Genomic DNA, 26,607 nt, shown 5'->3' on the forward strand with positions numbered 1-26,607 from the left:
AACAGGGTGTCAAAGAGGGACTGCTTAGATACATCTTCAAAACTTGTTCATTCTTCATGACTGCCCTTCAGATTCTGGTGAGATAATGGTATATCTAAACTTGTAACTTAATATGAGCACTGTGATAAAGAGGAAGAAATTTTCTTTGAGCATGGGTTAGGGAGGTTGGGTAATGTTTTGTTCATCTAGACCTAAATCGGAAAAAAAAAAAGTCACTCCTTTTTGTTCTAAATTCTAGAGCAGGGGTGGCAGGCCAAGATCAGGGTGCCGGGGCAGGGTTGGGAGAAGCTATGCAGAGAGAGATCACAGAGATTTGGGCCAGGGTTTCCTGAGAGCTCTTAGCCAACTGAGGACGTAACGACATGAGGTGTACAAAGAAGTAACTGCAAAAGGTTAACACAGAACAGAAATACTAGAGGTCAAGCAGTGTTGGGTAACATTGGCAGTGCAACCCAGCCAGAGCAAAGAGAATTCACAAATACCTTGGACATTAGCTTGAATAAAAATTTTTATGCCCAAACTTCTTTACAATAAAATCTTTTTTGATGGAAAAGGATTCTCATTAGAGAAATAGTTACTTTATCTGATAATTAGCCATCACTTTGGAAATTTAATGACGTTTCCATTTGGAAATGATATAGAAGATAAAGATGCTGTCTCACACTTGTTGTGTCATAGGGGCCTCAGAAAAAAAACACATATAGCCTCTTTTTTCTTGTTATTATTTCCTAAACAAGACAGTACAACACCAATTTATATAGTATTTACATTGTGTTAGGTATTGTAAGTAATCTAGAGATGATTTAAAGCATATGGGTGGACACACAAAGGTTATATGGAAATACTATTCCATTCTATACAAGGGAAGTGAGCATTTGTGGATTTAGTATCCACTTGGTGGGGAGGGGTATTCCTTGAACCAGTCCCCCACCAATAGTGAGGGATGGCTGTACATCCCATTTCATGTCATTTTCTGAGAAAATATGATGATAATTTAAAGGGATCGTGGGAAGTCTGCTCCTTTTAATTGAAGCTATTCTCCATGTGGCTTGTCATGGCTTTACTTTTTGTCTTGTCTTCTACATTGCACCCCTCAGCTAATCATTTGCTCTCTTGCCAGCACCCTCTATGCACTGTGCCCTTGGCTCCTCACCGCATCCTCCCTACATGGTTAGCCCGTGTTAATCTGCCTTCTTTACTTTTAAAAAACTTTTCACTTATTTTTTATTGTGATATTAATAAAATATACATAATTTACTTTCTCTTCTTCCAGACCCAGAGCTGGTAAGCACTGCTAAGATGTTTACAGAGACTCGTGGTGTGACAAAGTCCACCAGGCTTTCTGAGCTTCTCAGCCACACTTTGTCCGCGGACTACTCCCTGGTCCTCTCTCGTGGCATCTGTCCCTTATTGTTCTACGAGACCCTGTTTCTTCTCCACAGTTGCCGTTAGCTCTGGGCATATGGCCTTGCTTCCACTGTCACAGAGAACATGAAGGCTCTCTGCTGTTTCAGACTCATGCGTCTTTACCTCCTGTCCTGCAGGTTTGCAGAAAGAACACACCTAGCTTCCGTCAAGGTTAATGCCTTCGCTGGGGTTTTTGTGATCTCTCCCTAATCCTCTGAGATAGCGTTCTCCCTCTTCTCCTCCACCTCCACATTTTGTCTGTCTAGACTTTTCCTTCCCCACAGAAATGCATGCATAAAGTGTTCCCATCTTAAACACAGACAAATAAAAAACAAAAGATTTAACTCTTCTTTACACCATATTTTTTTTTTTTTTTTTAGTTTGCCCCCATGTTTTTTCCTCGATAAACAGCTATGTACTTTGAAGGAATAGTCTGCAGCCCTTGCTTTCTCTTGTTAACTTTCTATCCCTACTCTGGGCCACTGGAATCAGGCTTCCACTCCCACTACTCTACTGAAAGCACTTCATAAAAGTCACTGGTTCCATGTGTAAGGGACACTCTCTCTAGGCCTCATTTTACTTGACCTTTCTAAGATGTTTAATAGTGGCCCCTTCCTTCTTCATGAAACCTTCCCTTGGTTTCTAGGATGCTGCTCGCCTGATTTTCCTACCAGTCTAGTCCATCCCTCATTCTACTTAGCTGCCCCCCTTCCTCTGCCGACTCACCTCTTAAGTGCTGATGATCCCTGACTCTTCCTCGCTTTCAGCACTCTCTCCTATCAGCATGGTTTTAATGATCACACATACCCCGGTTATTCAGAAATCTGAATCTTCCAAATACTTCTTTTGAGCTCTAGACCCACATGGCATAATTTTAGTGATGATCTTATTAAATAGTACTGTTTTCCACATTTTTAGGTGAGGAAATTGAGGCTAACAGATGGAACCTGTTTGAGATCAAGCAGTCATTGAAAGAGACATGATTTTAACCTCCATCTAAAATCAGGTCTTTAACTCTATTAATCAAACATCGCCATCTGGTTGTCTGACAGGTGTATCAAATATCTCATATCCCATACTGAATGCCATCTCATAATCCTGTTCTCTTTCCTCAGCCTCTGAATGATATTCCTCCTTCCAGTTATCCAAGCCAGAACATGTATAAGGAATTGACATAGACTTTTCTCTCTCTCTCTCTATCCTACTATCCCATCCAGTCCAAGGGAGCATCAGTTCCTGTGCATTCTCCCTCTTTAACCTGACTTGTAATCATTCCCTCCTCTTCATTTCCACTGCTGCAGTCACAGTTAAGAACTTTATCTCAACCAACCCATTGCTTCTCAAATTAGTCGAAGAACCAGGGTTTCTTGTTTTTGTTTTTTAATTTTTAATCTGTTGCAGGAATTTTGTAGCATGCAAAAAAAAAAACATTTAAAAATTGAAATGAAAAAAGAAATGCAAAATATAAGCTTTCCGTTTTAAACATTAAATGCAACAGACATAAAATTATCAAATTGTTACAGAAGTTTTTGGACACTAATTTTCTATGTATGTCCTGTCACAGATGGGTGACAAACAGACTGGCACTGGTCCACAAATGACATGAGGAGCACCAGTTCACAGTATCTGATGAAAAGAAATGTCTTCGGTTTTCTTAGATAACCACATGGGCCTATGTTATTTAAAACTGAAATATTTCAACTAGCAAGTTTTTTGCTTTTGGCTTATAGTTAGCTTGTATATGTGGATTTAAGAGGTTTTTAGGAAATTCCCTGTTTCTTTAGGATCCCTTCTTTCAGTAGGAGTATATCCCATTAGAGCAAGGGATAGCCGTGTGTCCCATTACAATTTAATGCTGAAATTAAAGCACACTGACTTAAGAATCAAACTGACATTTCTTAAATAGACTTGAAGTACAGTGTTCGTGGGCTGCTGTAACAAAAGTGATTTCCCCTGATTTGATGTATTTAACTTGATATGATTTCTCATATAAAAAAAGTGTGCTTCTCATGTGCAGTAGAATATAGCAGATGGTTGATGTGTTCCATTTTTGAAAGTTTAATATTTTACATAGATATTCTTCTGACTGGGCATTAATAATAAAAGTCAGTTGTCTGGATTTTGGCAGGCATGTGACTAAGCCCTTGTCAGAAAATTTGAAGTTAATGAAGTACAGACAGGCCATGCTAAGTGGCTAGACTGTAGAATATCCCCAGCCTGTGTAGGGCATGGCTGAAGAATCAAAAAAACAGCAAAAAAGTTCTAAGGGTACAGAATTCAGGGATGGGAATGCTCTTAATAGTAAGCTGAGATTCTATCCAGAATTAGTTTAGAAATTTATTAAGTAAAACCATACTGTCCAGAACCCATTGTTGTCTGCCTTGGGTCTAACATAGAACAAATCACATGGGCAATCTTCCCATGTACAGTAAGGAGGAAAAACAAGGCCTTTTAGATATTTTCAAATGAAAGAAATTAAGCAACTAATCTACAGCACTGTGCCAAGGTCTAAAAAACTACTGCAGAAAACTTCTAACCATTAAAAGCTTAAAAGTAATTTAAACAAAAATTCAAATGCAGCAGTCTTTGTTAATGAAGTGCATGACCCCAAAACAATTAAGTATCAAAAACCAAAACAAACTTGTCACAAGAAATTGGGACACTAATGGAAGTTTAGGAGATTAAGTTCCCCAAATCAGGATGTCCTTCTTCCATTCCAGACCTCTCACAGGGCTGGATAGATGGCTGCTTGCTAAACCTACATCTAGAAAATGATTAAAAGTTTTATTCAAATAAAACTTTTATAAGAAGCGTAACTTGTACGAAGTTCAGGGTAGAGAGGAGGCAGGAAAAAGCAACCTTATTGTGATTTGTCTAATCTCCAAAGCATAAATGGGTGAGTGACATGAAATTATTTTTAAAAGGTAAAGAGAAAGGAAAAACAAACACAAAAAGATAACTTTTCTTAAATCATATTGTAGCAGGTTAAGCTGAGTTGTGGAATAGCAGGTGTTTACCAGGTGGACAGGGATGAGAAGGGGAAATAATGACATTCTGGGGAGAGGGAACAGAGAGGGGAAAAGGCATGTGGAAAACAGCATGAAATAGCAGCATGGCTTGTTCTGAGAATGAAAGGTAAGCACCTTGGGATGGCCAGAACACACCCAAGAATGGCACCATTAGTGCTCATGGGGGTCTGACCTTTACTACCTTTTAAAAAGGGTGCTTAGACCAGTGCTTCTCAAACTTCAGTGCACATTAATCATTTGAGGATTTGTTAAAATTCATCTTTAGAGAAGGTACGTGAGAGTCTGCTTTTCTTACAAGCTACAATGTGATGCAAATGCTACTGGGCCCCAGGCCACACGCCACATTTTAAGTAGCAAAACTGAATTTTATCCTAATTTTATGAATACTTTGTTGTTTGGATCATGGGCTGCCACTGTTTAGTTTATTGAATAGTGCAGATACGTGGCATTTCTATTAAGCTAGGTACTAAGTAGTCTTATGTAAGCTTTGCTGATGGTGAAATAATACTCTTAGCAGTTTCATTGCCAGGTACAAAATAAATAATGTGGGTACAAGTCCTCATCCTTTATTGAATTAGTTTGAGTAGGGGGATACAATATAATAATGAAAAGAGCCTAAATTTTAGAATCACATTTTTAGACCTGGGCTCCAATATCAGTTTTATGACTAAATAGTTGTGTCACTTTATGAAGATAATTAACTCATTTTAATTTTTCCATTTTCTCATGTCTGAAATAGTTAGAATACTTGCCACTTTATAGACTTGTTGTGATGGTTAGAAACAATATATATAAAAGTACCTTGAAGGGAAAGGTTAATGGTTTTCAGTTTGATAACTTGAGATTCCTTAAAAACTAAAATTCTATGAATTTTAAATAAAGATGGTCTAATCATAGGAATTATTGATACATGTGGGATTATTTACCCTTCTACTTTGTGAGTCTTTTTATTCTCAGTGATTCTTGGCAAATTGGAAGGTGTGATTCTCTGTAGTTTATAAAAGTTCCCACCACTACCTCACCCCAAGATCCATTAACACTCATGGTGTATACTATAGTGTAGTTGTTACAGATGGGACTATGTTGTACTTCTGAATGCTATGGAAGTGTGAAAAACAGGTTGAATTATAGGTTTATCTAATTTTTATGTTCTTTTGGTCTTATTAATCCTTATTATTTCTTGCTTATGAAAACTTCCTGCATAATTTGCTACTTCCAGTTTGCTGTGGGAAGGAAACATCCCTCTCCCGGGGGAAACAATATCCTATGGTTGCTTGGCTACCACTAAAGCATAGAAAATGGGCATACTAGTTTGTGGTGTTGCCTAGGGAAAGTGAGACTCAGGGAAGAGACCTACAAATGCCCTTGAAACAGGTTTGAGGCTTTTTGGGGAGAAATTCTGGTATCCAAGTGCCCCAAGCCCAGAGAGGATAACGTCTGTAGGTGGGTGCATCCCTTTGGTCCTACGGACTCCTCACCCCATGGGGACAGACACAGCCAGAGGCAGGCCACAGCAGGGCCATCTAAAGCCCTGGACAAGGTCCCAGGTTGTTGGGCAGGAGTGTGTAAGGAAATTAGTACATAATCTCAGCTGTCTTTTTTTGGTACTAGCCTGTTTAGCTTTCTTGTTTCATGACTGGTATACTTTTATTTATGTTTGAGTTTTAATGAATGATTCAAGCATATCATAAGCATCTGCTTTAATTCATTTGCTCTGAGATGGAAATAAGTCTTAGTGATTTAAAGAAAGTTCTTAGATTAAATGTGGTCTTGCTAGAAGACATGTTATTATGAGCTTTGTTTCTAACTCTGTTCCTTGTCCTTATGTTTTGGTTTTTTAGATCGGCTTCAGCTCCCCAGGAATATGATTGAAAACAGCATGTTTGAGGAAGAACCAGATGTAGTGGATTTAGCCAAAGAGCCTTGTTTACACCCTCTAGAGCCTGATGAGGTGGAATATGAGCCCCGGGGTTCCCGACTGCTGGTGCGGGGTCTTGGTGAACATGAGATGGACGAGGATGAAGAGGATTACGAGTCATCTGCAAAGCTGCTGGGCATGTCCTTCATGAATAGAAGCTCAGGCCTTCGGAACAGTGCAACTGGCTACCGGCAGAGCCCAGACGGGGCATGTTCAGTGCCGTCTGCAAGGACCTTCGTGGTCTGTGCTTTCGTCGTCGTGGTTGCTATTTCTGTAATCATGGTGATTTACTTACTGCCCAGATGTACCTTTACCAAAGAAGGCTGCCATAAAAAAAACCAACCAATGAAATTAATTCAGCCATTTGCAACAAATGGGAAGTTGTTTCCATGGGCACAGATCAGGCTTCCCACCGCCATCATGCCACTACGCTATGAACTTAACCTACGCCCAAACCTAACCTCGATGACATTCAAGGGCTCTGTGGCAATTTCAGTTCAGGCTCTTCAGGCCACGTGGAATATCGTTCTTCATAGCACAGGTCATAATATTTCAAGAGTGACCTTTATGTCAGCATTTTCAAGCCAAGAAAAACAAGTAGAGATCCTGGAATATCCATTTCATGAACAAATTGCTATTGTTGCCCCCGAGGCCCTTATAATGGGGCACAATTATACCTTGAAGATAGAGTATTCGGCAAACATATCTAGTTCTTACTATGGGTTTTATGGCACCTCCTACACAGATGAACATAATGAGAAAAAGTATGTAGCTCTCTTAAATAATTATGGTTTTGTGCTCTGTGATGACTTCTGCAATATGGATCCCTGTGCCCACACAAAAGACGCTTAACTGTAATTTTTTTTAATTTAGAAAGTCATGTACAAAATAGTAGAATGTTGGTGTGGAGGGATATACTATTTCTCTTAGTCAAAGCCTTGAGCGTATGTCATGGTGGGATGGGGGGGGGTTGGGTGTGCTGGTGGAAGGAGGTAGATAAAGATTATACAAAAAAAAAACAACTTAGATTATCTTGAGCTTTTCATGTTTTACAAGATGAATCTAGTTTTCTGTCACCTCATACAGTTTCTATGGGAAGCAGAGTACAGGGCAGTATGGGTTGGTTACAATTTAAGACCTGTTTTCTTAATGTGAAGAACTTTTAGGTGGTGCTTAGTGAGATGGAGAAAGGGCATGAAGTTGAAGAAGGGTATGCTTATACATACCATTTTTAGTATGCTTAACCTTTACTGGTTTATTTTTTTAAAAAAAATTCTTAGATTTCTGATGGAAATTTAAAAAAGGTGTAGAGGACTTAATTTGGTTCAAAAAAAAAAAAGGTGAAACAAAGCATAAAATTATTCAGCTTCCTACTTGGACCATATATTTTGTACTTTAATCTTAGTATTCATAGCATGTGGTTTGAATTTCTGGGGAGATTCAGTATACACTGTGTACAAGTTTTTCTTAAGTAGAAATAATGTCAATTCTCTTGTGTGCACAAAGTCCTCATTGTATCTGCTTTATGCAGCTGGAACATGCTCGTATACCACTCTGTAAACCAGTATGTGAATTACTGATGCTGGCTATTTGGCTGGTATATGTTGATGTATTAAGAGAAACAGTTAGAAATGAGTATTTTAAATCCATCTTAAGGGAACCTTTTGATCCTTCTTAAATTGGGACAGAAGCAAAGCAAGATCTGTAGCTCTTTTTTCAGATAAGTGGTTTTTATTTTTTTCCTTTATGTAATACTTTTAAAATAAATGTCATGCTCGATCATCACTTCAATTCTCACATGAAATCTGGCATTGAGCACAAATTTATAATCACAATGGCCACTTGGAGGTTCTTCCGCTTTCGTCCTCCTCCTCTAATCTCCATCATCCCTAGGAAATTCAGGATATACATAAAAACAGTGTTCTTAGTATTCAAACAGACCTTTAAGACAAGTCCCCTAGCCATCTCTTCAACCAGATTATTGCCTCTGGACTCCTTGGACCTATTCCTGTATAATGGGAGGCATGAGTGTTGTATAGCAGCGTAGTTGATTTTTGGCATGACCACTTGTTGACTCCTACCACGGGCTGGACTGAGTTGTAGAAAATGCCAGAAAAATGGAATATGTTTCCTTAAAATTAAGAGATAGGGTGTTAAAAAATAATATTTTAAAATATTTTGAAATAAATTTGTGAAATTCTGCTATCACAAAATATAAATTCATTAACCTACCTGTTTCAGTAAAATGAATGCCCCACATAATTGTGTATGTTGGTGCAAGGTAAAAATTTAGAAGATTATTTATACCTTTCAGGATGTCTGAAAACTATAATTCAAATCAATTTTTTTTTGTCTTTCACGTTTAATTTTGCTTAGTTCTATTAGAGAAGTTTTTATACTTTTTTTTCTCCCTCTGAGGTATAATTAGAATAAATATTTAAAATGGTAGATGAAGTAATTAAGGGATATAGTCCTTGTTGGTGGAAAATCAGAGTATAGGTAAATGTCAGATATCTTGCATTGACACTGCTTAGGGTAAGGGAGCTCTCTACCTGTGTGATGTAAGGTGGAGACAGTAACCTTGGAATTAATTCTAGAAGTTGTTGATAACAAACTGATACTAAACAAGTAAACAAATTTAGGATGGCCACTGTGTTTCAGCTGTTCCTCATTTCCAACAGACCTTTCATCATATGGCTGTTGTTTTTTTCTCCCAGCCTTCACCTGCCATGTTAAACTTCGTGTACATGTTCCTAAAATCAGATGATATTAATAGACAATATTTACTGGGAATTAACGTGCTAAAAACTGTTCCAAATATATCCTGTCAATCCCACTAAGGTAGATATTAGTATTAATTCATTTTATAGCTAAGAAAGCAGAAGCACATAAAGGAACTCATCTAGCATCTCCTGGCTAGCAGATAGCAGAGGAGAACTCAAATCCAAGGTTGTTTTAGAGGCCACATTCTTAACCACCACGGTGTACTGCCTCCCTGGTGCACACCTCTTTCACTTTGCACATTGTTATCCCCAGTGCTCAGAATTCTCTTTCCTGACCCCCTAGCTAATTTGTCATTGTCTTCAGCTCTACTTGAAGAAGTGCTGGTACTCACCAATGAAAGAATAAGCTTCAAGTTATTCGGCATAGATAAGACAGGTTATAAGAATCATCAAGCAGCAGCCTTCTCCAGGATTTTTATATGGGATAGCTATTATTGGATCTCTTTTAACAGTGGGTTTTTATTTATCTTGGAGTGTTATGATCTAATTTTTATCCAAAAGTGATGGTCTAAGTAGGCTCTCTTACATGTATAGTGGGGATATCATTAAACTTTATCCCCTGGGCCCATGTCGCCTTCTTCCAAAATCTTCTGTTACCTGGGTAAGAATGTTGGGGATAGGGTGAAGAAATGGAATGTTAGAAACATAATATGTTTCAATTGTTTTATGTATGTTGATCGCTACCTTTCTTGAAGTTTAACCATTAGAAATAGTTATTTGGGCACATTCTTATCAGAAAAAAAGTACAACAATTTTAAGTGTGGAATAGGAGTATGGCTGCCTCACATTTGCAGTAAACATCCACAAAGGGCTTTGTGGTATACAAGTGGTTTTTATTATGAATAATCTTGTTTGATTCTAACAAAAACCCTAGTGTTTGTCAGGGGATCCTATCTCAATCCTAATTTAACGAAGAAGGAAAGCAAGATGTAGGTCACTGATATGCCCAAAGTCATATGGCTGGTAAATTGTAGAGTTTGGGTTTTATTACTCCAAATCTAATACTGTTTCTTTTCTATTTATCTTCTAACAGTGGAAACTAAGCCCAGATCAAGAGAAACTGCCATGTCCAAAGTGGTAGTTGTATTTATGCCATATTGACTGGCACCTGAAGTATGCACACCAGGCCATGCTTGCCCTCATTACTCTATGGCCATGTTTGGACGATCTCCCAAATGCAGATATGCTTTATTTCTCTACTTAATTGAAAATCTGCATTTTCTCCCTGTTTCAGTTTATGCTTTCTCCCTCAACCTGTGATTGAGGACTTTTTTTGTGTGTGTGTTTCTCTCAACTGTTTCTGCTGTGCTTTAGAAGGGGGAGGAAAATTTTTGATTCATCTCTTAAAAGAGTATAGGAAACGAGAACACAACAGGTCACCTAGCTTTTTCAGTCTTCATGAAAGCACAAGTTGTGAATTTGAGGCGTAGTGTTTTGAAGCCAGAGTCTGTGCAGATGACTATTGGTGACTGATGACCGTTGTCTTTACTGATCTTTCATCAAAAACCGTTTTAAGACTTCAGTGGCCAGCTGCAGCCTACCTTCTGGCTTCATCTCAAACCACATTGGACAACCACCCCCAGTCCCTGGACATGCACTGTTCTCTTTCCCTGTGCTACCTACTCTTTCCAGAGTATGCTCTCTTCCCTTCTCTGCTTTTTCAAATGCTTATCTTTTAAGACCCTCTTCAGATTTTGTACAGGTTGCTTTGCAGTGTCTTCAACCTCTAGTCAGAATTTGTTTCCCTTTGTTCCCACTAAGTTGTTTTCATTATTAAGACATGATTTGCAGCCTGGCATAAGTTTCAGTCCATTGTGTAAATCTCTGCCTTTCCCAGTTGATTGCAGGTCCTTTAATGAGTGGGATTGTACTGTATTTATCTTAGTATCCCTAGAACTTTGCAGGGTGCCTTGTATAGTAGGTACTCGATAACTGTTAGATTGAATTTGCATTTGTTTTAGGTACTTCGCTGCAACTCAGTTTGAACCTCTGGCAGCAAGATCTGCTTTTCCTTGTTTTGATGAACCAGCATTTAAAGCCACATTTATCATCAGGATCGTAAGGGATGAACAATATACTGCTTTATCAAATATGCCTAAGGTACAGTTCTGTTCCCTGAATGTAAAATCTTTGAGTGAGTCTCTTTAAGAACACTTGATTTCCTCTTTGCCAAGCTACTGTTGGAAATGATTAAAATCATAAAATCATATACATTAATAGTCTTTCTTAAAATACTTAAATAAAAATTAAAATATGTGTTGGGAGCAATTGAGAAGTCACCCAAGAAGCAAATATTAATACCATGAACTGGTCCAAGATTGGAATAATATTTTCTGAGAATGGGTAAGTTTGCTATTTTAGACAGTGTTATTTGATAGTGTTGCCTCATGATCGTTCTGAGTGTTTTCTTGGTAAATGAACAATCAATAATATTGTTTTAAGTAATGTGGAGACTGACAACTAGATAGGAGCCTGTTTCCTGGCTGTTAGCTCTGTGTGGGAGGCAGTGAAGGTGAAACCAAATAGAACCCTTTTTATGCAAACAGAACCTAGGAGGTCCTTCTTTTGTCTCAGACATCTGAGTGGCTCTGTGCAGCCTGGTCACAGCCTCCTGAAGCACATGTGGCTAGGGGAGAGGAGCAGCCACATCCAGCAGACCGTGGACAGCAGACCCTTGTGGGCAGCAGAGAGCATGGTCTGTTCTTAAACAGGTCGTCATTCCAGAGCTTCACTCCCAACCATACTCTTCACCTTTATCTTTCTCTAAGAGAGGTGGATGCCTATTTAACTAATATCCCAAAACATATCTTAATTCATGGTTGGAAAATCCTGCAAGGTTGCTGCATTCCCTCATCTTGTGTTTGCTGCAGACTTCTCTAGTGACTTACCACCTCTGATCCCATAAGCCGCCTTCGGATCCTCAGCATGGCAGTCCGTGAAGCCATCTCAGATGGCTTGGAGGGATGTCCCAGCTGTGGCTCCTTCATGTGTGGATGTATTTGTAGCAGTGGAACACTCCCAGGCCATCAGGAAGGATTCTGGTTTTGGCTTTTGGATTTGGATTTTGGTGTTTTAAAGGAGAGAGACAGAACCACTGTTATCATATCTAACTTACATTTATTTAAAGTAAACTTTCAGACTAAAAACTCGTTAAGGATTTCCAGCATACTCAGCGTGTCCTCATTATGAAGGATGGTAGAACGGGCTGAGACTGAGGGCCATGCTGTCCCCAGAAACTCATGCTGAGAGATTAAAATATGCTAGTACCTTCCACTATTTATTTCCTATTTGAATTTTCAATTTATTTGTCGTTGTCATTGATTCCTGTAGTTACAGAACTGCCGTCTTTTGCCCTTTGCTTGTAGAAGTCATCAGTCCTTATGGAAGATGGACTCATTCAGGATGAGTTTTCTGAGAGTGTGAAGATGAGCACTTACCTAGTTGCCTTCATTGTGGGGGAGATGAAGAACCTGAGTCAGGATGTAAATGGAACCCTGGTATGTTGATGTGGTAATTGCCTAAAAGTTTGTTGCACAAGACATTAAGAGGAACTCTCACTGTAATGATTCCTGGTAGTTGCTCTCTGAAGAAAACAAGCTGTTAGATCACACTCTGACATTTTATTCCAGAAATGCTACTTTTTCCCTTAGCTGTTATTTACTGTTATTAATTTAATACCTGAAAGTAAATTTTCAAGTTTCTTTTAATTGGACTTTTATAAGAGAATTCTAGTAAGACAATGTATGTATACTAAAGCTTTTAGAACTGTGCTATTGCTATACAATATGGTGGCCGTTAGTTTTGTGTGACTATTTTGATTTAAATTTAAATTAAAGATAATGTAAAACTCACTTCCTCAGTCTTAAGTTTCAACTGTTCAATAGTGTTCATGTAGCTAGTGTCCACCATGTTGGATAGCTCTAGGTTGTAAAAATTAGATGAATCCTTCTTTTTTTCTTTCCTAAAAAAAGCAAATTCTGTTTGAGTTTCTTTATTTCAGAGTAAGATTATTTAACATAAGGGTGGGATTTATCTGTTTTGCCAAAATTGATCATTTGTTCTAATTAGGCAGCTCTGTTTTTCTGTGTCATTGGTACCTGTCTGTAAATGATTATTTGATTGGATTATATGCTTTCATTTCATAGTAGAGACCTAATAAAGCTAACATTTTCATGTACTGACAATATAGGAGAAAAGATTCTTTTAAAGCTAAAAGTGATTATTTTTCACGATAGTAATATGATCAAATTTATTTACTTTATTTCTGTATTTTTGATCTCCACCAGGGAAAATTATCTACCTTTTGAACACATTCTGCTAGTTTTGGGATGTGTTACTTTCTAGACTAAAGAGCTTTTTATGGTAATCTCAAGATGATAAGCAAAGCCTTAGAATTTTGCTACTTCAGAAGGTAGCAAAGGTATATTTCTATATATTAGAAAAGATGGTCGTGTCTACCCCATACTTCTCAGAATCAGGGACAGAGATTAGGTTTCTCTGGCTGATTATCAGCGGTGGCACTCTGGGCCTGTACACTCCACACTAACGGGTGGCACACTGCTCAAGAAGCGAACTAAGTGTTTAATGGTAAGTGTAGACTATGACATTCAGTAAGGCTAAATATGGTTTACTCACCTTTGGACTGAAAGACATTATGTCAGATCTAAACCAAAAATTTTTAAGAATCCTTTCAAAAGAGTATGAAGTCTGGCCTAACTCTGAAATAATTCAATGAATTCCACTTCAGTGGTTGCACCACAAATTTAGCCCTTGATTTAGAGTTTGCAGCCTTGATTGTTAAAGCCTAAAAAGCCCAAACTAGAAGAGTTAGATTTGCTTCTTATTTAAGACTAAGCTGAATACCCCATCCTCCATGAAGCTTTTTTCCCCCAAGCTACAATTAATCATTCCCTCTCTGATCTTTCATAGTATTTTAGTTACATCTTTGTTGTAGTTCTTATCACAGTCATTGGTATAAAACCCCCAGCACTTTTTATTGTATCCCAAAATGCATGCAGTCTTGTCTTTTTTTTTTCCTTCTTCTTTCTGCACTCTCTCTCTCTCTCCATCCCCTTCTCTTTGTTTCTGTCATCACTGTGTTGTCTTCTATTTACCTTAGGATTACATTCAAACTCATCATTCTGATATTCAAGGCTTTCCTTATAAATTCAGATATATTTCTGATTGCTTCAGTGTGAATTCTTTCATCTAGCCAAGTTGAATTATTCATTACTCACATATATATTTCATTCTCATATATGCATATATGTGTGTATGTGCGTGTGTGTATATGTGTGTAAAGATTGAGACGGGAGTTTCAGGTGAGTTTGTTGTTGTTGTTGTTTGTTTTGCTTTTTATTTATTTGTATTAGGAAGCAACATGGTTAAACATGGATTCTAGAGTCTACCTGTGTTGAAATCCCTCCTACACAGTTTCCTAGCTTTGGCCACTTGGGTAGACTACTCTCTAATCTTCCGTAAACCTCACCTTCCACAACTCCAATACTACAGTGACTACATTATCTGTATTAAGGATTAAATTTTTAAAATTCTTATAAAATATTTAGTACCTGGCATGTCTGTGTGTCTGTGTATATATACACATTCATATATGCACATACATATGTAGAGAGTGCACACCCCCTTTTTTCCATATTTCCATATGAAAAATCTATTGCATATCGGTAAATGTAAACAATATTTATTTTTAATGTTAACCAGTAGTAAATCTTTTAAAAATTAATATTATACAAGCAAATAGTTTTATTAATTTCCTCCCTTTTTCTTAGGAAATGGGGAAGGACGTAGCATGTGTGGAGTTATACATCATGCTGGCAGTGGTCCAAGGCACTCATTTATAAACATTTTTTTCATTTTATAAACCAAATGAGGAGGAGGCATTAGCCCTATGTTGCTTATTAGGAAACAATGTCTCAGGTTAAGTGTTGACCTAAGATTATATAACCAATAGGTAAGTGATAGTCAAAGTTGTTCTGTCCACCACAATATATTGCCTCATACATCAGGTAACATAGATAATTTCTAGAGGTATGGTGACCAGAAATTCAAAACTTGGAGTCTAACAAAGGATTTTTGCTATGCCAAAGTGTTGTAATCTCTAAGATGGCTTCTGTTTTGTAATATCAAGTAGATTGATTTAACAAGTTCAGAAATAAGGCAGTAGGGCCTTACTTACTAAAGTCAATCTTACCAAGCAACTAAAAATGTCAAAGCTGAGTATAGATTCTTATATGTATCCTGACGTTCAGTGATAAAGACTGCTTTTGTTGTCAAAGACCTAAAAAGAAAGGAATATTTATTTCATCATTTCTGTTCATTCTTTATTCTTTAAACCTCTCTCTCCCATCCAGAATGCCAGAATTACCTAGACAATTCTAGGCCAGTTGTGAAATACACTGCTTTGTCTGTCTTGAGATTTTTGTTTTGTTTTGTTTTTTGCCACTGCCGCTTTTGTTTTTACTATAGTCAAGTCTAATTTGTAGAATTAGGATCTAATCATGGTTAGTCAGATGTGGACCACACACATCTGACATTCAGTGTTCAAATAGAAATTTCAACAGTATTATCCATGTGAAGTTATAATTTTAGTTAAAAACATGTCTTTGTTTCAAATTTCCACTAAAAATGTTTCTACCTCAAGTATCTTTCTACCAGCCTGGAACATTGTACACAATTTATATCATTCTCCTAAAGTCTCATCTAATCTGTTATTTTGGAAAGAAACAGTATCAAAATACTGGGGTTTTGTTTTTTTTAAGCTTTTTTGTGTGTCCTGTTACCTGCTTAGGAAGGCTTGTGTTTTTCAGGAAATTGAGTATTGACTCTTCCAATATTTTCTGCCTTTATAAATCTTGTAAACCATATTATTGTCCTTTTTTAGGGGGTTGAGGTTTGGTTCTACTTTTTTTCCCTTTTGTTATCTAGTTTTTATTAAATTAAGGAAGAGATAAATTAAACCTAACAAATCTGTTATTCCTCAGTCTTAAAGAACTCTTTTCCCCATGAGCTGACCAGGGGTCTTTATACTTGTGTTTTTAGAAATCTTCTATAAGGTCTTTGCAAGAGATGTGGCAAGAAAAGTTTCAATTTGTGAATCTTAAGCCCCGAGTGCCTATTGACTTTTAAAAATGTTTAGAGTACTCTTACAAAGCCCAGGATGCTGTTCAAGACTTTCTTTGCTGAGCTACGTTGCTCTGTTTATTTCTTATTGGTTCTGTTGCTCTTAGAACAAACTTGATAATTATAATGACCAGATGGGCCAGGCATGGTGGCTCATGCCTGTAATCCTAGCACTCTGGGAGGCCGAGGCAGGTGGATCGTTTGAGCTCATGAGTTCGAGACCAGCCTGACCAAAAGTGAGACCCTGTCTCTAAAAAATAAATAAAAAATATATATATAATGACCAGATGATTGTTTGCTAGTAAGAATCATAACACATGTTTTTTTAAGGAAAAGAAAATACCAAACTGCCTTTTTCCCCCTAATCATTGTATTCCAGAGATGGGAATAAGGGGATGCTTCAGTCAGATTTCATTTTCATGGGAACAACTTTTTTCTCCCCTGACTTGTTCTCTAAGAAAAGGTGCTCACACATACAGGATGGGAGTGGCCAGATGGTATGTGTGGCAGAAGAATGTTTGAGGAGGAATCTGGAGTATAGGTGGTGTTTCTGCTGGGATACCATCTTCTGGATGATTGAGTTGACTATGCACAAAGTATGCGTGTCTGGAAAGAATAGGCAGAGGTGATAAAGACTTACCTTAAATTCCAGGTGATCTTGGTATATTTATAAATGAAAGGGATTTTAAAAAGACTGTCAGGCTTTTTTATTTAAGGCTAAAACTGACTTTAGTAGAAGGGAGAAAGATGCAGTAAATGCACCCATCAGCAGGATCAGCTTGTAGTTTCCTTGGCAGTTAGTGACTGAATTCAATAAGCTGTGGTCACAGCCCTGAACCAAGGGCTGCAGGTGGTAGAGGACTGGCTTGATGAAGTACCCTTGACCACATGATATGGGAGAATACATTTCTGCCATAGTTACTTTATTTTTTTCCCATAGTTACATTAGAAAGCAACTAAAGTAACTTAATTGATTAACTCCAATTCTAGATATTTAATTCTTACAGTAACTATTGCCACAAATGTTTTGGTCACACATATTTTGCCCCAGTTCTGATGAGAGTCTATTTGTAATAATGATAATAACTAGCATTTATTGATATTATGTCATGCACTAATAATGTATTAGCTCATTTAATCCTCAGCAACTCTATGAGTATAGGAGCTACTTTTATCACCATTTTACAGAGAAAGAAACTGATGTTAACTAACCTCTCAAGGTCATACAAATAGCAGAGATTTGAACTATAGCACTGTAACTATAGAGTCTATATATTTAATTTTTTGTTCATTTACTTAAAAATTTTTTCTTTACATTTAACTTTTATGCCATGTTACTTCCATTTTTCTCTGATTAATGTATATATTCTATAGATTGAAGCCTCACATAAAGAGAATTATGTTTGAAATCTATTTGACTTTTTAGAAATTGTAGACAATTTTTTAATCCTTTAATGAGAAACTAAAATTAATTTGGAGTTAGAGTTCGCCAATGTGCTTTTTCTAAATGATGAATTGCTCAACAAGTTTCCTACGTACTGAGATCTTCACTTTGAGGTCTTTATATTCTGCTATATACTGTTCATATCCCACTTTCCCAGGTGAGTACAGAGGGCTCTTTTCAATCAATTGGAAAACAATAAACATTGCCTTTTAAAGCCCATTGTTTTGAACACAGTTGTTTAAATTTTGCCTTTTGGTACTTACTGAATGAGATGTTTATAGTTAGTCACATCATATGTGTTTCATTTATGCATTTAGCAAGAAAAAAAAGAGAGTAAATAGTAGCTTAAGTAATAGGAGTGGTTTTGTTTGCTTTTCCTCTTACCATGTGCCCTTGAATGAATGAACAATGGGAGACATGAATCTGTTTTTTTCTTGGTTTTAGTTATTGTGGGCCTCTCATAGTGTGAGTGTTTCACTGTATGATAATTTTTTATACCACGTGGTCCATAAAACAAGCTAACACCTGAAAAACAAAAAAGCTGTCCCAAGCACTGAAAGAAAACTGGCATTGTCCTACTTACTGAAAGAGAATAGCTGATCTCTAATCAGGTTTTCCAGGGTAATTTCAACAAATGTGCAATTTCTGCCTTATGTGCTAACTTTAAACTCCATGCTAAGATGTGACTCCTCTGTATTGAGTGCCTGCTAGATGCCAGGCACTGTGATAGGTGCTAAGGAGGTGAAATTTAATTTTGTCCTTCAAATAACTCTCTGTATTCATAGCTCATTAGTAAAGAAGGACAATGTCACATAATGGGAGAGAAAGAGAAGAGTATCATAAAATTAAATGGGCAAATGCTTATAAATTGCTGTAAGATGACCCAAAGTATCAATAATTTATTTTGGGTGTGGTTAGTTGAAAAGAAAAAAGGAATAAGTTTTTTGAACATGTTTTTATGCATGGGAGGGACTTAATAAATGCTTTGGGAGCTAAAAAGACTATACACAAGAGTTTTATCCTGAAAGATCTTGTACAACTTGAGTAGTTATCAGATATGCTGGTCTTGACAGTGCTCACCTGAATATCATGGCATTTAGTTGTACTTGTCCTTACCTCATGCATAATGTTTCCCTTTAGGTTTCTATATATGCTGTGCCAGAAAAGATTAGTCAAGTTCACCATGCTTTGGAAACAACTGTGAAGCTTCTTGAGTTTTATCAAAACTACTTTGAAATTCAGTATCCACTTAAGAAATTGGGTAAGAATCAAGCAGTCCCTCTGATTTTTTGTTATGATTATAATGTAGATTTATTTTATTAATGTTTTTTTAGAAAGAGATTTTATCCAAGTTATTTTAAAAGAAAACCAAAAAATATTATTAATGCTTTAAAAATTGTTTGTAATTATTTTAGGTTGTAACTGTTTGTTTTAGGTTGTAATTCATAAAATCTAAAACATATCTGAACTTGGAGCTTAAGAGTTTATGTGGCTGTTACAAAGGTGCTATATAAGTGGGAATTTGCTTAGGGCTTAATCTGGAGTTTGACTCATTCTAACTTCCAAGAAATTCCTGATTCAGGTAAGGAAAACTGAGTAATGGAAGCTCAGGAAAGCAGGAGGATTTCAGTACTGTTCAACATGGAGCTGTTCCTAGACAGAAGAGTATTGACCGTGCACTCTGTCCTCCTTGCTCTAGGAAGTCAATTCATTGTGAAGGAATTAGGTATCTCTTTCTTCACTAAGGGACAGTGGAACAGAGACTCTAAAGAGGTTTGATAAGGGTTTCCTCAACTGGCAGGTAGGTGAGGAGCACACAGAGATAGAATAAGGAAGATTCTATTTATTAGCGGTATAAAAAGAACTCACTGCCTTCACAGTGATAAAGCGCTGGGTAAGATATTTTGATTTAACACTAGGGTGCCTTAGGTGAGGGAAAGTTGATCACTTCTTTCTTGTTATGTCCAGATTTGGTGGCTATTCCTGACTTTGAAGCAGGAGCAATGGAAAATTGGGGTTTGATCACCTTCCGAGAAGAGACACTTCTGTATGACAATAACACTTCTTCAGTGGCGGATAGAAAACTGGTTACTAAAATCATCGCTCATGAGCTGGCCCATCAGGTATTAGCAACCAAGGCTCTTATGTCTGATACACGAAGTGGTACAGTTCTAGAATACATTTAGATGCTAATAATTATTCAGCTTTTTTTTTAGTATTGCCTTCTTTCATAATGAAACAATGTTTTTTTTTTAACATAAATTTGATTTTCAGATGAAAATGCTTTCAAATTGTTTATATAGGACTTTACAGTTTAGCAGGGGTCCTCAAACTTTTTAAACAGGGGGCCAGTTCACTGTCCCTCGGACCCGTTGGAGGGCCATTGGAGAGTGCGGCGCACATTCCACAGATGCGCACTGTGGGTACTGTGGGCCTGGCAGGACAGGCAGCAGCGGCAAAAACACCCGGCAGGCCAGATAAATGTCTTTGGTGGACCGCATGTGCCCCAGGGGCGGTAGTTTCAGGACCCCTGGTAAGGTATTTGAACATTGTTCTCTCACTTCACAAGTGCTCCCAGGTGGCTAATAATCCCATTTTACAGATGTGGAAACAAACTCAGCTTAAATACATGACTTGCCCAGAGTCACACAGCTAATAAGTGGCAGTACTGGGCCTTGAAGAGCTACTGTCTCTTCTAAATCTTTTTCCTTTCAGTAATACACAGCTGCTTCACCTCTGACAGATGCCAGCTGCTCAGTATAACTTTGTGGTGAAGGATCCTTCCCCCTAAGTTTCACTCTTTTCTGACAGCTCTTGAACTGTAGTTGTCAGCACTAAATTTATTTTTTCATCTCCTGTAGGATCTGAGTGCTATATTAATTTGAGAGAGGGGTTTTCTGAAAAGGTGAGAGTATTCTTTATATGACATGGAGAAAAATAAAGAAAATCTTAGCCAGATATGATGGTATGCACCTGCAGTTCTAGCTACTCAGGAAGCTAAAGCAGGAGGATTACTTGGGCCCTGGAGTTTGAGGTTGTAGTGAGCTATGATGATGACACTGCACTTTAGCTTGGGTGACAGAGTGAGATCCTGCAAGAAAGAAAGAAAGAAAGAGAGAGAGAGAGAGAGAGAAAGAAAGAGAGAGAGAATCATATGGGCTCATAACACCTCCTTTTTTTATGAATGGGTCCTATAGATCAGTTATCTTTTGGGGGCTCTCCTTTAGGTCTGTTACTTCTGGGGCCACCCATCACCACTTGGGGAATATTTCTGTTATTGCTTTAGAACTTACAAATTGCCTTCCTCTGAAACAGGTTTTAAGACAATATTTTAGAAAAATATGCTATTGTAATTCTCAAAAACATTTTGTTTTATTATCTAGTAACCCTGTCCTTTTGGTGCTGCTTTGAGATAAGCCTTAGGCTGCACCAACTAAATTGCATACCCTATGACAACTTTTTATATCAAGGATTTTTGAGATGCATTTTTTTAGGAGAGCCTCTGATCATTTTTTTCTTCTATTTACTTCCTCATAGAAGAAAACATTTAAAGATCTTTCTGATTTCATCTGTTTATATGTTAATATATGCCACCTTTCTTAAAGAATGTTATTTGAATTCTAGTTTGAATCATGCAAACACTGTCATCATCTCGGGCAACTGAAGAGAAACATGAAGAGAAACATACAGGCTCTCTGATTATGGGAAAATCTTTCACATAGAAACTTATTTTTTAGTTGTCATGGATGGTTACAGATACAATGGAAAGCAATATTACTAACTTAATATTAGAAGGTAGAAGGATTTCATTATCTAGGAAATCTCACTTGTATATAGTGGCTAAAAAATGTTTTTATTTCCCCATATAGCATGCTATATAGCATGTTTATTAAATTGATAAATATGCTAATAAATAAATATGTTAATCATCTTTCTTGCTTGTTTTCCCATTCAATTAAGGGAAAATGTTAAATTTTTAATTTTACTTTTAAGTAAATTTATATGGATTTTATTAAATTTTAAATTAATTTGAATATAATTTGTTTTAACTATAAGAACAGTGTACTTTTAAGAGCTCACCTAGTTATGTACTCTAGCTATGGGCAATTAAGCTGACAGTTTCGCTAATTATTAGAAAATTCCTGAGGATATAAATATGTTGGTTAATAGTTTGTTTTTTCCCCACAGTGGTTTGGTAATCTGGTAACAATGCAGTGGTGGGATGGCCTATGGCTAAATGAAGGTTTTGCTACCTTCATGGAGTATTTCTCTTTAGAAAAAATATTCAAAGAGCTCTCCAGTGTAAGTATAGTGTTTCTTTGGCCTATTATGAATGCTAGGAGGAAAAATAGTCAAATCATATTTGTCATGTATTTTCTTTGCATTTAAGTAATGAAAGCATTTCTAGAAAGGCATACTAAAATTTACCTTTGTTGCTGACATCTATACCTTTTGAGATTAGGCAATGAAAATTACACTTTTATTTATTAATATATTTCATTGAAAGATGAAATTATGTAAGATTATGTTACATTTTTGTCATTAAGATAAGCATTTTAAATTGCTTTGCTAACATTTTATTTTTAACAGATGTGGCCCTTCTGCTTGAAGAAATTTAGATACAGTTGAAAAGACAAAACATTTTTATCCCGTGTATAAAGAGAAAAAAAATTAAGACATTTTGTAGCAATGCTGTCTCTTATCACTGTGTACATTCTGTATAGTGATAATTTGTCCTATTTAGCTACAAACCATATTTTGTGCCCTTTTCTAAAGACTTGGAATAAATACTATTTCATTATAAAGAGGCATAATAGTGTTGTCACTATGTTATTAGACTCTCTGGAGATATTTCCTATACTTAAGGATATTTGGACACACTCTAGGCCATGATACGACAAATATTGACAAAATAATTCAAGTAATAGGTGGGAAAGTGTACAGATCCCTTCCTACCCTAAAATTCTATGACTTTCTATTAAACTTCCTGGCAATCTGATCCAAGACTGCTTTAAAACAGAAATACTCTTAGAACTTTCCATTTGAAATTTTTGTGTAGGGCTTGTTCAAGAATTTCAAGAAGTAGGAGGAATTAATTCTTAGCTAGAATACTAAGCAAGGTATTATAAATCTGTGTATGCTACTTAATTAAGCAATGAGATATACAGTTTCACCACTTGGTGGTGCCCAGAATGTTTAAAAACTTACATATTCTAGAGGAGCTTATCTTCTGAGTTCTCAAAGAATGCTTTCTGTTGAAGAGTTATATTGTATTTAAAATGGACCTCAGTTGAAGGAAATGTATGTTATTTAATTAGAAACACTGGACTATCTATGAGTAATCAGCTTAAGGACCAGTTTTTGTTTTTTAATTTCAGGTTTTATTTTAAAAATACTAATCTTTTTAGTATATTCATCTTGGATATCCAGAGTTGGCGTTTGTTTACTTTAGTAAGAGATTCTTAATTCATCCTTATGTTATTGTTTAGGCAGTGCTGATTTTTATGTGACCAGCTTATAATTGTATTTTTAAATTCAAGGAATATGTATGAAAGGCACAGTATTACTACATTTTCAAAAGCTTAAATTCTGAAGTTTAGTGAAGCTTGTTACTGTTTTTCAATAATGACCTTCAATGGTCATTAGTCTTATTCTTGTAAATAATTACTGTACTTACCTTTGCCTTTGATGCTGTTAATGATATTGTCATCTGTTTCATTTTGTGCTAGTATGAAGATTTCTTAGATGCTCGATTTAAAACCATGAAGAAAGACTCCTTGAATTCATCTCATTCAATATCGTCATCTGTTCAGTCTTCAGAACAAATTGAAGAAATGTTTGATTCTCTTTCCTATTTTAAGGTATTACTATACACAAAAAAGTAGCTGGAGTAGATTTTAAATTTCCTAGGTGTGAGTGAACTGCATGGTTTAGATTATTATAAAGATTAAACTTTTAAAAATTTTTTCTACTCAAATCTTGGGCTTAGCTTTTGTGGTGAGTTTTTTTTTTTTTCTTTCTATATCTCTCTTTTAAGTTTTATGACTAGTATTCTAGGCAGTTAACCAGATCTTATAGCAATACATCTTTTAAAGTTGGTTTACTCTCCAGATCAACAGGTAGAATATGTACAGGGAAGCACCTAAGCAAGCTTTGGCTATGTAACTCAGAACTGAGGTATGTTCTAAAGTTAGGTTTGCCAAAACAAGTAAGCAAAAAGAGATTTTAAGAATTGAAGATTAAATTGCAGAATCAGAAACACAGACACTCTGGGTATGAGGGGGAAGAGTAAGCAGAAAATTAGAAACCCCACTGGGATCACCCTAGGTCAGAGAACAGAAAAATAGGTATATCTATGTCATTCACGTTTGTGTTGTGGGGAGGGATGAATATTATAGCTTACTTGACTCCTTATTCTGGCTATCATATTTATTGCTTAATAAATTGAATTCCCGTGCTAAAGAAAGAAGAAAAGATATAAAATGTGTGAGATACCCTCTGTGTCATCAGGAAGCTGATGGGTACTTATGAAGCAATAAGAGAGGTAATATGTGCTAAATGAGTGGTACAGAGAACTTTTGCCTGGGGTAATGAAGGAAAATTTTTTGGAAGAAAAAGGGAATTGAAATGAGTTACATAACAAAAATATAGGTAAAGAGGAATGGGAAGAGGAGGGTAGGGCAGGAATGGAACAACGAGGTCTGCAAAGAAAATGTCAGGAATACTAAGGGGCAAGGGTTGTTTGTTTAGAGAGTACATGTTTGACTGCAGTGGAAACCATATGAGGAGCAGGGGAAAGATGAGCAGAGTAGGGTGAGGCCCTGTTGTAGAAAGTCCTGAACACCATAAGGAGTCTGTTTTTTTCTGTAAACAATGGGAAGCTTTAGAAGACTTTTGAACAGAGGAATGACTTGATTAACATTACTACTTAGGAAAATAAAATTGGTCTCAGTTTATAAAGTGGATTTAAGTGGAGAGAGACTTAAAGTTGGAAAATCTGCTGAAGCCCATGCGAAATGGCAAAAGTTTGAAATGAGGAGTAGTGATAAGGTTCGAAAGAAAACAATGGATATAGAAAGCACTGGGTGGGGGAGTACTTAAGGGATTTACTGACAGGGTCAGGCAGGTAAAGAAGGAGGTAGAAATGTTTTCCGGGTTCAATCCTGACTGTCAGGGAGAATTATAGTACAAATTCTGTTAACAAACAAGGAAATCAGGAGTTCAGTTAGCTATATTAAACATATTGCGATCCAGGCGCAGTGGTGTGCTTCTGTAGTCTGAGCTACTTGGGGGGAGGGGGAGTGAGGCAGAAGGATCCCTTGAGCCCAGGAGTCTGAGGCTGCTGTGAGCTATGGTCATGCATGTGATTAGCCATTGCACTTTAGCCTAGTGAGACCTCATCTCTAAAAATATGTATGTGTTTTCCAGTTAGAGCTACTGCTGTGATTTTTAAAGCCCATATTGGACCTGTCAGTAAAGAAAATTTTTAAACTTGTGGTTCTGTTGTTATACAGAATTTAAGCAGTGCAGTTATTTCAGGATTTGTTGTGACAGAGCTCTTGTCTTCCTCTGACCCTCACCCTCTAAACCCAGAATTCAGTGTCTTCTGATCACGCGAATTCCACAGCATACTTAACACCTGTCAATATGGTAACACTTATTTCAGAATTGAGAATCTAGCAAATATTTCACATAATTAAGAAAAATAAGACACTGGATAATTTATCAATATTGTGTACAAGTAAAAGTAGGTGCCAGTGGGGAAATGTATTCGGCAGACATAATCTCTTTGGTCTTCATAATCATCAAGCCTAATTCTGATGCAGGTTGTCTTGTAAGATATGAATTCATTCATTTAGCAAATCTTGAAAGTACCAACCGTATATCAGCCATTGTTCTAGGTGCTGGAGATACATTGGGGAACAAGGTGGACTGTGTCTCTTCTGTGAAGCTTTGGTACTATACAAATGAATGAATAAATAGGTATTGTGTTAGGTGGTAAATGCTAATATGAAAATAATGCATGGTAAGGGAAATGAGAGTGACAAAGGAAATGCTGTTTTATGTACCATGGTCAGGGAAGACTACTTGTAAGGTGACATTTGAACACCATCTGAAGAATGAGGCTTGTGGTTTTCTGGGAGAATAATGCTCTGGGCAGAAGAAATAACCAATATATAGAGCTTGTATGCAGAAAAGAGTTAATGTGGCAGACCTGAGACTGCTGTCCTTTGAAAGGCCTGCTTGCAAGGCTTTGCTTGGCCTTTGGCTGGCATCTGGGAACTAGGATTTGGAAAGCGTTGCCACCATTCCATGATAAGAGTGGCTCACTGTGCCTAAATTATACAATTTAGTTTATGCTGGACATCTGCTTTCCTTCTGGGAGTCTGGAATTTTGGTATGTACTAGGCAGAGGGTACCTCCATGACTTACCACCAGTAAAAACCCTGAGACTCCTAAAAGCTCATGCCTGGTTTCCTCTGGACTTTGCCCTGTATGCCCTTTTTCTTAGCTGATTTTACTTGTATCTTTTCATCTTAATAAATCACAGCAGTGAGTCTGACTATATGCTGAGTCTTGTGAGTCCTCCTAGTGCATCATCAAACCTGGGATGGCCTTAAAGACCCTGCACAGCTTGATATACGAGATTGCTTTGCATGTTCAAGCACCAGCAATAAGCCAATGTATCTGTAGTAAACTAAATAGAGGGCCAAGTAGTAGTTGAAGTCAGAGAGATTCTAAGAGGCCAGGACATTGTAGGGTTTATTATGGCATTGTAAGGACCTTCATTTTATTCTAAGTGAAATGAGAAGCTATTTGATCAGTACCATGGTATGGTATTTTGGCTTATTTGACTTATTTTGTAAAAGATCACTGTAATCTTCA

At 36.9% G+C, this 26,607-nt stretch overlaps 1 protein-coding gene across 2 annotated transcripts in view; it reads left to right on the top strand.

Annotated features, from left to right (window-relative positions):
• LNPEP (leucyl and cystinyl aminopeptidase) overlaps positions 1-26,607 on the top strand; it is a 95,149-nt gene that overhangs the window by 34,036 nt on the left and 34,506 nt on the right. For both annotated transcript variants that reach the window (XM_012773726.2, XM_012773742.3), the window contains exons 2-8: positions 6,278-7,118; positions 11,099-11,237; positions 12,503-12,634; positions 18,862-18,982; positions 19,690-19,844; positions 21,910-22,023; positions 23,451-23,582. In XM_012773726.2, the coding sequence (XP_012629180.2) occupies positions 6,278-7,118; positions 11,099-11,237; positions 12,503-12,634; positions 18,862-18,982; positions 19,690-19,844; positions 21,910-22,023; positions 23,451-23,582 (1,634 nt within the window). The remainder of the gene's footprint in view (positions 1-6,277; positions 7,119-11,098; positions 11,238-12,502; positions 12,635-18,861; positions 18,983-19,689; positions 19,845-21,909; positions 22,024-23,450; positions 23,583-26,607) is intronic.

Source organism: Microcebus murinus, chromosome 11 (genome assembly GCF_040939455.1).
Source record: "Microcebus murinus isolate Inina chromosome 11, M.murinus_Inina_mat1.0, whole genome shotgun sequence".
Taxonomy (NCBI): Eukaryota; Metazoa; Chordata; class Mammalia; order Primates; family Cheirogaleidae; genus Microcebus; species Microcebus murinus.